The sequence below is a fragment of the Peromyscus californicus genome, unplaced genomic scaffold (assembly GCF_007827085.1).
Source record: "Peromyscus californicus insignis strain IS unplaced genomic scaffold, ASM782708v3 Scaffold_19__1_contigs__length_69161282, whole genome shotgun sequence".
In the NCBI taxonomy this organism is placed as follows: Eukaryota; Metazoa; Chordata; class Mammalia; order Rodentia; family Cricetidae; genus Peromyscus; species Peromyscus californicus.
In genome coordinates, this window is record NW_026294491.1 from 3010395 (window position 1) to 3020129 (window position 9735).

General features: G+C 50.7%; 1 protein-coding gene across 2 annotated transcripts; it reads right to left on the reverse strand.

The window, feature by feature from the left end:
* Positions 1-586: 586 nt before the first annotated feature.
* LOC128114347 (H-2 class II histocompatibility antigen, I-E beta chain-like) lies at positions 587-9081 on the reverse strand. 2 transcript variants are annotated; one of them, XM_052744275.1, is made up of 6 exons: positions 8947-9081; positions 5491-5760; positions 2163-2444; positions 1486-1596; positions 1206-1229; positions 587-910 (listed from the first exon to the last, which is right to left on the reverse strand). In XM_052744275.1, the coding sequence occupies exons 1-6, from the start codon at positions 9044-9046 to the stop codon at positions 897-899; spliced, it is 801 nt and encodes a 266-aa protein (XP_052600235.1). In that variant the 5' UTR covers positions 9047-9081; the 3' UTR covers positions 587-896. The 2 variants fall into 2 exon arrangements, with proteins under 2 accessions (XP_052600235.1, XP_052600234.1); XM_052744274.1 differs by lacking the exon at positions 8947-9081 and adding an exon at positions 8093-8919.
* Positions 9082-9735: the final 654 nt, after the last annotated feature.

Sequence of the window (9735 nt, forward strand, 5' to 3'; positions counted from 1 at the left end):
GTTTTCCTCAGGAAGTAACTGACCAGTATATAAACTTTGAAAGCCATCATTTTGGTTGGTTTCTTTGTTTCATCATAATTGAATTAATTGCTGTATTTAAAGGTTCACTTCTTTGCTTTGATTTGTTGTTTTGTTTTGTTTTAATGTGTGTCTCTGTGTGGAGGACAGGGGAAAACCTCGGTGTCTGGAGACTGCCGCATCAACTGGATCCCCACAGCAGAACCTTCCAGATTATCAACCAATGCAAACACATTTCTCTTCCCACCCAGCTGCTCCATAGAGCAAAGGACGGAGCATCGCGCTGAGTATGTTCTCACCCACACCGTGACAAGGGCCACAGCAGCATCTCCCGCCTCTGACACAGTCTCACCGATTCCCTTCTTGTGTGCTTGAACGACTGTGTGTGGTCTGATTATGTGTTGTCTTTTCAAATTCAATCCAAAAATATTCTAATTAACAGGAAATATATAATGCTGAAGTTTTATTACTTATATACAATCAGCCATGCTCATCCTGCACAAACAATGTCTTACAGCAGGTCATTTCTTTCTGTTTGCTATTTCTTCCTGAAAGTCAATGAGGCAGGTGATTTTCACTCTTTGTTTATTTGAGAAAAATGTGAGAAAGCATCATGACATCAGCTGGCTGAGAAGCTCCAGACAAAGGGTGGGGGACAAAAGAGAGTGGGACAAAGGAGGTGAGAGGACTTCTGTCCTGGGGCAGCAGGCCCAGGCAGGGGCTGAGCAAGCCATCAGGGAGCACAGGTCTGTAGGGTCCAGGGTCAGGAGGAGCCTGGTCCTGGGTAGCACTGTCAATGGAGGAATGCGAACCAGACAGGACACGTTTTCATGCCATGGAGACAGGGGAGCACCTTCCTCCAGCCTTGGCACCTCTCCTCAGCTCAGGAGTCCTGCAGAGCACAGGGGACAGTGGCCTTTCCAGACCTGACCCTGCAGTGGCTTCTCTCACCACCCCAGGCCTCTCCTGACAGCATGACGTGAGCAGAGGAACTTCTCAAGCCCCAAGTCAGCGCTGCCTCAGAGCACAGGCCTTCAGTAAGTGCAGGAACAAGGCTCAGTGAGAACTGCCTGGCCAGACCCTGGGATCTACACCTTCCCCAGTGTTTCTGTCTGGGCTCCATCACACCCCAGCCCACACTGTAGGGGAAGCAGATCTGTCTCTGAGGGAAGACTGAAGGGTATTACCTGTCGGCTGAAGTCCAGACTGTCCTAGAAAAGAGAACAAAATAGACACGTAAGTGCATGGAGACAGATCTCTCTCCAGACGCATGTCCCCAGACTCTGAGCTGCTACCTGAGATTCCTCTGGCACCACAGCCCACAGCAGCCAGGGCAGAGGGGAGCGTGGAGAGAGAGAGGGTTCAGAGTCCATTGAAACCTGAGGTCACAGGGCCAGTCACATCCTGAGTACAAGCCATGGTCTCCCTGAAATGCTGTGGAGTCTTGGCCCCCACCAGACCCCTTACCTTTCTGATTCCTGAAGTAGATGAACAGCCCCAGCCCGAGGAAGAACAGACCCAGCACGAAGCCCCCGACTCCACTCAGCATCTTGCTCTGTGCAGATGTAGACTGTGCCCCTGAGAAAGGAGGCCATGTTTAGAGGTTTTCAGCCCAAATCCCATTTCCACTTGGGACTTTGACATTCAGCGCTTTGAGATCAAGGAAGAAGCCTGTTCTACAAGAGCTGGAATTGAATTCTCCTGACAGCAGTGCAACATCAGAGGTTCACACCATGAAGAGACTTAATATGGCTGCCCTGAACTGAGCTGACAGGAAGCCTCTGAGCTCTGAGACCCCACAGTCCTGAGGGTGACAGACCTAAGCAAAGGAAGAGCTGAGACTGGACATCCCTGAGGTCAGCCATGACCCTGGGCTGCTCCTTGTCACCATGAGCAGCAGCAGAAACAACCCAGCCAGAGGCAGAGGCTGCAGCCCAGGCCTACCAGGTCCCTGGGCCTGTAAAGTCACTGGAAGACTCAGAAGAGTGTGTGGTGGCTTAAGTGCTTCCCAGGGGCCAAAGGTAAGCCACGCCCCCTCCCTGGTGGGCGGGGATTCTCAGGGTCAGAGGGCTGACAGGCTCGGGTAAGCCAAGACCCCTGACTCCCGTGGGCAGGGATTCTCAGGTCAGGAGCTTCCCACTCACTCCACTCCACTGTGACAGGGCGGGTCAGACTGGGATGCTCCACCTGGCAGGTGTAAACCTCTCCACTCTGAGGAACCATCTCCAGCATCACCAGGGTCTGGAAGGTCCAGTCTCCATTCTGGATCAGGCCCGTGGACACAACCCCAACCTTCTCCTCCTGGCCATTCCGGAACCATCTGACTTCAATGTGTCCGGGGTAGAAGCCGCTCACAGAGCAGACCAGGAGGTTGTGGTGGTCCAGGGGCCGCGTCTTTGTCGGGTGCACAGTCACCTTGGGCTCAACTAGAGGAGAAAGGGAGGTGAGAATAAGTCATGAGGTGGAGTGTCCCCCCAGGTTGTCTGTCTGTTTGCCTCCATCCATCCAGGTGAAGACCAGGCAGGATTAAGAGTCTAACACAGTTGTCACAGGACTTAGGGTCTGTTTTCACACTTCTGCTGTCAGCCCCACTCCCTGGAGGAATCACCAGCTGGAGGTGAACATAACATCCTGGCAGGGAGAGAAAGGCTCATCTCCCAGCTGTGGTAATTTCCCCAACAGCTAAATTACACAAGTGTGTCTCTAAGTTCTCTCTTCTAGTCTATAGATGGCGACTGTTCTGTGTGTGAAGCAGGAAAACTTACTGAGAAGTCTTTTCTCATCTGTTTTTGCCGAACTCTACATAAATCAGCTTTGCCATATCTTAGGTCAATGTTCTCTTAACGTGTGTTACCCGGGGATTCACAGTCACCTCAGCAGGGGCCTGTCAGTTGTGAGCTGCAGGGACTGTGGGCTGCGCTGCAGTCTGCACCCTGACCCTTGCAGAGCAGTGGACGAGCTGCAGAAGGCAACTGGGGAGAATCCTAGCTGACCTGAAGAAGCCGGGCTGTTTTCTTATTGTTTTTGTGTGGACGGCACAGTGTACCAGCCGTTCTCATGGCTGTTATTGTAAATCTCTGCCCTCCTTTAAAATTGGTTTAAAGAAGCCTTCCTTTTCTTTCTTAATTTCGGTTCATTTCTCCACAATCTTCTCAAGCTGTGTCAAGAGACTCTCCCCACCTTGAGCTCTGGAAATGGGGTTTTCAACACCACACACGGTTCTGAATAGTTTTATGTCACTTGACACAAGCTGAAGTCATCTCAGGGGACAGAACCTCAGTTTGTCAAATTCAGAACTTTGGGCACCCAGAGACATCCTCAGTAACCCAGACATGGTTAAGTATAAAGGAGCAGGTACACAGGTCTCCTGTGGGGTAATGCTCTTATACACTGTAAAGATTTGTCACTGAAATTGGTTTAATAAAATGCGGATTGGCCAGTAGTCAGGCAGGAAGTATAGGCAGGGAGACCAGACTAGGAGAATTCTGGGAAGAGGAAGGACAGAGTCAGGAGTCGCCAGCCAGACACAGAGGAAGCAAGATGACAAGGCAGAACTGAGAAAAGGTACCAAGCCATGTGGCTCAACATAGATAAGAATTATGGGTTAATTTAAGTGTAAGAGCTAGTCAGTAATAAGCCTGAGCCATAGGCCAAACAGTTTGTAATTAATATTAAGTCTCCGAGTCAATTATTTGGGAAGCAGCTGCTGGGTATTTGGGAATTGCTAATGAGACAGAAACTTCCACCTACACAGGTCACATGCCAACGCTGGCTCATGTTATAGAGGGGGCTTGAGTGTCTGGATGTCAGGTGCCCCTGGGGTCCTGGAACCACAGCCTCTCCACACCAGACAGGAGCGCAGATCTAACAAGGGGTCATGAGGCAAACATCGTCACATGACACAGAGAAAGAACATGGGACCTGAAAACACATCAGCTTCAAGACAGTAATGTTCGCATATTAAACAAGGAAATGATGGATTAAAGGCGGATCATCCCGTGAAGTAAAGTATGTAAATAAGGAAACAGACAGACAACAGCAGAGAATTTAGACCTAAGAAGTCTCAGAAAAGCCAGAGGCGCCTTGTAATCTGTCAGTGTGTGACACAGGTGTCACCTCAGAGGGGACAAGGGACAGTTGATTCTAGAGCCAAATATGTGTGACCATGGGCCAAGAACACAGAGTAGGATGACCCCAAATTCCGTGCTCCCACATGGTGATTGCTCTGTGATGTTTCCATAGTAACAGAACAACGGAACTGATGAATAAACACTTTTCAAGTGCATCGTGGAAGCATCAGGTGGACGGGTCACAGCAAAGTGGGGACCCGTGGCCATGAGCCTCAGGTGCTCTCCGATGACAGTCTTGGCTTTTGAGTGGGGGAAACTACGTGTCTGAAAATTCCACACATCCCAGAAGGTTTCACTCAGTAGTCAAGGATGTCATGACAGAGACAGAATTAATTATCATTAGGCCCTGGATCTGCAACATTCTAACCTCCCCACATGAAGCCCTCATGAGTCCCCAGCCCTACAGAGGTCCAGTTCTTTCTGGAATCTTCCCTTCACAGGTCACGGTCCTCCCTGCCCCTGACTCTCTGCACACAGCTTACTCTGACACTTCATTCTCAGTGAGCTGCTTTTGTGAGCACAGCACACTTTGTTTCTCCTGAGGCTGGAGGGAAAGTCCAGGAAACCCGGGGACATGAGAGGAGAGGGGTCCCTCACTCTGGGGTCTGGCTGAAGCCTCCAGCTAACAAAGAAGCAATTGCTCATGGCCTTTCTCTGTCCCCAGCTGTGACCTGCAGTTTCCTGGGAATCTCACTGGAGACCCACGACAGGGAAGGAACACAGGGCTAGTCCTTCATGAAACATAGTCGCTCCTGAGTTCACTCCATCCAAGGCACCAGCAGAGCCTCCTCCTGGGTCTCTCATCAGATTAGAGGGGAGAGAAAAGTACATTTCTCAGAGAAAGTTCGAGATGTCACCTGAGAGTCAAACACCGTATATGGCTGAGGCCAAGACAACCCTCTCTGCTCTTCCTGGGGGAGCCCATAGCCAAGGTCTCCTCTGTGTGACTCTTTGAGAAGCCGGCACTCTGGGGTGCATTGTTACCTCCCTCTGTCCACCCCCTTCTCCTAACTCTCCTACTTAAGCTAGATTAATGCATCTTAACACAGTGTCCACCCCCTTCACTGTCCTGGGCGGCCGTGACACTCTCCTCAGGGCTGGAGAGGTGATCTGAGCTAACAGTGCTGCAGCTCCCGCTGAGGACTCAGCTCTGTTCCCAGGCCGGAGTCAGGCTGCTTAAGAACCCAGCAGCCTCTGCGGGCTCCTGTACACAAACACACACACACACACACACACACACACACACACACACATGCCCTCCTGCTGCTCCCTCACAGCCCCCCCCCCCCCCCCCCCCGTCCCACCGCGCCACTCCCCCTCCTCACTCCCGCTCACGTCTCACCTCTCCGCTGCACAGTGAAGTTCTCCGCGACCCCGTAGTTGTGTCTGCAGAAAGTGTCCACCGCGGCCCTCCTGTCCTCCAGGAGATCCTTCTGGCTGTTCCAGTACTCGGCGTCCGGCCGCCCCAGCTCGGTCACCGCGATGTACTCGCCCACGTCGCTGTCGAAGCGCGCGTACTCCTCCTGGTTGTGGACGCGTCTCTCCAGATACCACATATGCTGCGTCCCGTTGTAGAAATGACACTCGTGTTTAACTTGTTCCAAGAACCGAGCTGTGGAGACAGGAATGATCTTCTTCTCTGGGGACAAGACACCCGAGTCCCTGAGTCCTTCTTCAGCTGCTCCAAATGACCAGACCCAAGCCCACCTCTGACGTCACCACAACCCAGGGACAGAAGGCAGCTGACAAGGGTGTAAAGAAGAGGTGGAGGAACTCTGGATAATCTCAATTCCTAGGAGAGGCAGGGGCAGACTTCTCTTAATAATGTCCAGCTCTTTCCTTCCTTCTCTCTCTCTCTCTCTCTCTCTCTCTCTCTCTCTCTCTCTCTCTCTCTCTCTCTCTCTCTCATTCTTTTGTTTTTTTTCTTGTTTGTTTGTTTTTTTTTTTCAGACGGGTGTTTCCTATGGGGTTCTTCCTTTCTTCTATTCTTCCTTCATTTACATCCTGACCACAGTTTTCTCTCCCTCCTCTCCTCCCAACCCCCACCCCACCTCTCCAACCACCCAAATCCACATTCTTTCTTTCCCCTAGATAACAAATGGGCAACTAAGACACAAGAAAAAAAATAATGGGATAGGACAAAACACACACACACACACACACACACACACACACACTCACACACACACACGAAGAGCCAAAGAAAAACCATAAGAAACACAGACACACGCACAAAATTAACATTAAAAAACCCCACAAAATCTGAAACCATAATATATCAGCAAAAAAACCTGTAAGACATAAAACAAACAAACAACTCTGAGAATACCACTGAGTTCACTTTGTGTCAGAACATCTACTGATGCACACCGGGCCTGCCCTTAAGATGTGTTTACACAGCCAGTGTGACTCTCTGTTTTTGGGATTGTAGTATAATTACGTCATTTATCCCTTTATTTTCCTCCCCATTAGTCCTCCTACATGCCTCTCCTTGCTCTCTTTCAAATTCAAGGCCTCTTTTGTCATTAACTGTTACTATGTACATATATGTATACTTATATACATTCCTAAATACGTGAACACGCCCTTCTCAGTCTCTGGAATGTTACTGGCACGTATGTCTTCAGGGCTGACCCTTTGGCATTGGATAACGGACTGGAGTGCTCCTCCCTGGGAAGACTATTTCTCACACCTCAGCACTCCTCAGTTGCCTGTGGTTCCTGTGTAGGGAGACAGCCCATTGCCTTTCCCTGTCACACACTCTTGGTCAAGGCAAGTGTCCCCTGCTCAGTTAGGGCTGGATGCTGCTGGTGGTCCCACAGCTCCAATGGAAAAATGTCCCATTTGGGTATCAACTTGAGAACAGAACAATCCTGTCATGGACCATCCAGGAGGGAGAGGTGTGGTGTCCAGATTCAAGTCACCTCCCCCCAAAAAAGCACCCAACAGAGGCATAGGGACCAGGGGTGTGTGCCCTCTGTGATCCCACACCTGCCCTCTGTGATCCCACACCTGCCCTCTCTGTTCCCACACCTGCCCCTCTCTGTTCCCACACCTGCCCTCTGTGATCCCACACCTGCCCTCTGTGATCCCACACCTGCCCTCTGTGATCCCACACCTGCCCCTCTGTGATCCCACGCCTGCCCTCTCTGTTCCCACACCTGCCCTCTCTGTTCCCACACCTGCCCTCTCTGTTCCCACACCTGCCCTCTCTGTTCCCACACCTGCCCTCTCTGTTCCCACACCTGCCCCTCTCTGTTCCCACACCTGCCCCTCTCTGATCCCACACCTGCCCATCTGGAGCTAAGCTGGATGCCAGCACTCAGCAGCTCAGAAAACACCACACCTCCCACCCCTCAGGCTCCTGATCCTTCCTTACACACACCAGGTAGAACACAGGAAGTCTCCCTCAGCCTTGACCCTGTAGACCCAGGGAATCCAGAGAGGGAAAACAGATGCCCCTCCCCCTCTGTTTGGAGCTTAAAACTGTGAGACTGAGGGACAAGCAGGAGAGGGGTGGAGCTCCACTGACAGGGAGACCTGAGTGACAGGGGACAGAGAGCCACTCTGGGGAGTGACAATGAAGGTGTGTCACAGATGAGAGCCAGAGGAGGAGGGTGTGACTGCCAGTGTCAGGGGAGGGGACAGATCTCAGCTGAGGTGACATCTCGTGCCAACACTGAGTTCATGAGCCATAGGGCACAGGGGGTGAGGGCGGCAGCTGAGAGACGAGACTGTGGGATGAAGAGGAGCCGCACTCAGGAGCCTTGGGGTTGACGGGAGGTTTTAGATTGTTACTAATAGGAAACTGCTGGAGAAGTGTCCAGAAATGAAAACCACTGTCATAAATCTGACCCACAGTCTCTTATCTGAATGACAGGTCCAGAGAATTCACAAACCAGATCTTTTTAAATTCAATACCAAGTTCATTTGTCATATCTTACCTGAGGGAAGGGGTGATGAGATTCAATCCTCTTCCATGGTCCCAGCCAGAGAATGTAGGAGAAAAATTAAAGTACAGGCATGTGTAAACAAAACCAAAATGGGCTCTAACCCACCCCGGGCTCTCAGAAGAGGCCTCACACACTTGAAAACAGCTCACACAGCCCATCCTCTCTAAGGCTGCCTCAGCTGCTGTGTGCTCCCAAGGAGAAAGGGAACTCACCACCACCGCACAGAGCTCCCACACCTGAACAGGCTGCACACGCACAGGGAGAGAAAAAGACAGAGCCCTGGGCTCAGCCTCCCAGGTGCCCAGGCAGCGACCTCACAGCCTGTAGAGTACACACATGGATTGTCCCTGGGATGCCCTCCCTCTTCCCGTGACTTCATGATGCTTTCAGAGAAACCTTTTGATTACTTCAATATTTGACTGTTTTTGTAGTTAAAACAACAGAAACACACATACAAAATAGAATACAAATACACACGTGCAGTTCTGTTTTTAAAGAGAAACCTCGTTGTCTGGTATAGCTCAACACAATGAAGACAAGCCCTGTGCAAGAGGTTAATTTAACATCACGATTATCAGTCCTCTGGAGGCCCTGGGGGAATATGTCACAAGGCTGGAGATGTTACTGGAAGAAACTGAAATGCAATGGCTGACATCACGGGCCCCTCACACAGATCTCAGAGCACAGGCAGCCAGCCTCCTATCTGAGGAACAGTTTGGATTTCATGTGAAGACTGTGGGTGGTCACAGAAAATATCAGCAGACTAAGTGACTTGACCTGGGCAGTGAGAAGTCGGCCCCTTCCTCCCCCACCCCAGCAGCTTAGCTCCTAAGGTGTGTACTTACGTCGGGGGTCCCTGACCAAAGCCACGGGAGGACTCACCACCATCAGTGTCAGGACCACAGCTGCCACACAGGGGCCTCTGGGGAGCCACAGACACATCATGCTGGAGGAGATGAGAGACCTGAACAGGAGGAGCAGACAAGCTCACTCAGTAGAAACAATGTCATCTCTTTACCCATTGACAGGATAGTAAGAACCAGGGGATTCACTACTCTGGTGCTGTTTGGGGTAAAGTCAGTGTGAGCAGCCAATCAGCAGCAGAGGAGACCAGCATCATAGGTTGCTGGTTAGAGATTCAGTAGGAAGGTCCCTGCTATTCTCTTCATTAAAAAGACACCCAGCCTGGCCAGGTGGTCCAAGCCTCCAACCCCAGCACTTGGGAGGCAGAAGCAGCTGGGTCTCTGTGAGTTAGAGGCTAGCCTGGTCTACATAGTAACAGCCTGTCTCAAACCAACCAACAAACCAAGAACCAAAACAAAACAAAACAAAACAAAACAAAAGGATAGTTGTTTGGGGGGGCAGGGTGGCTGTTGGTTGGTAGCTCACATCCCCAGGTGGATGGCCCCACACTCATGTGGACAGTGCTAACTGAACTCAGTGGCTGTTCATTTTTTTAGAGGAAATGAGGTAGGTAGGGAGAAATGTGAGAGGGCCCCAGAAGAAGGTGAAAGGTGATATTGGTGGTGAATAGGATCAAAATATACTGTATACATGTATAACTTTTTCAAAGAATAAATACCATATAAAAAAGTATACATGTATACTTTCTCTAAGGATTTTTTATTTGCTAT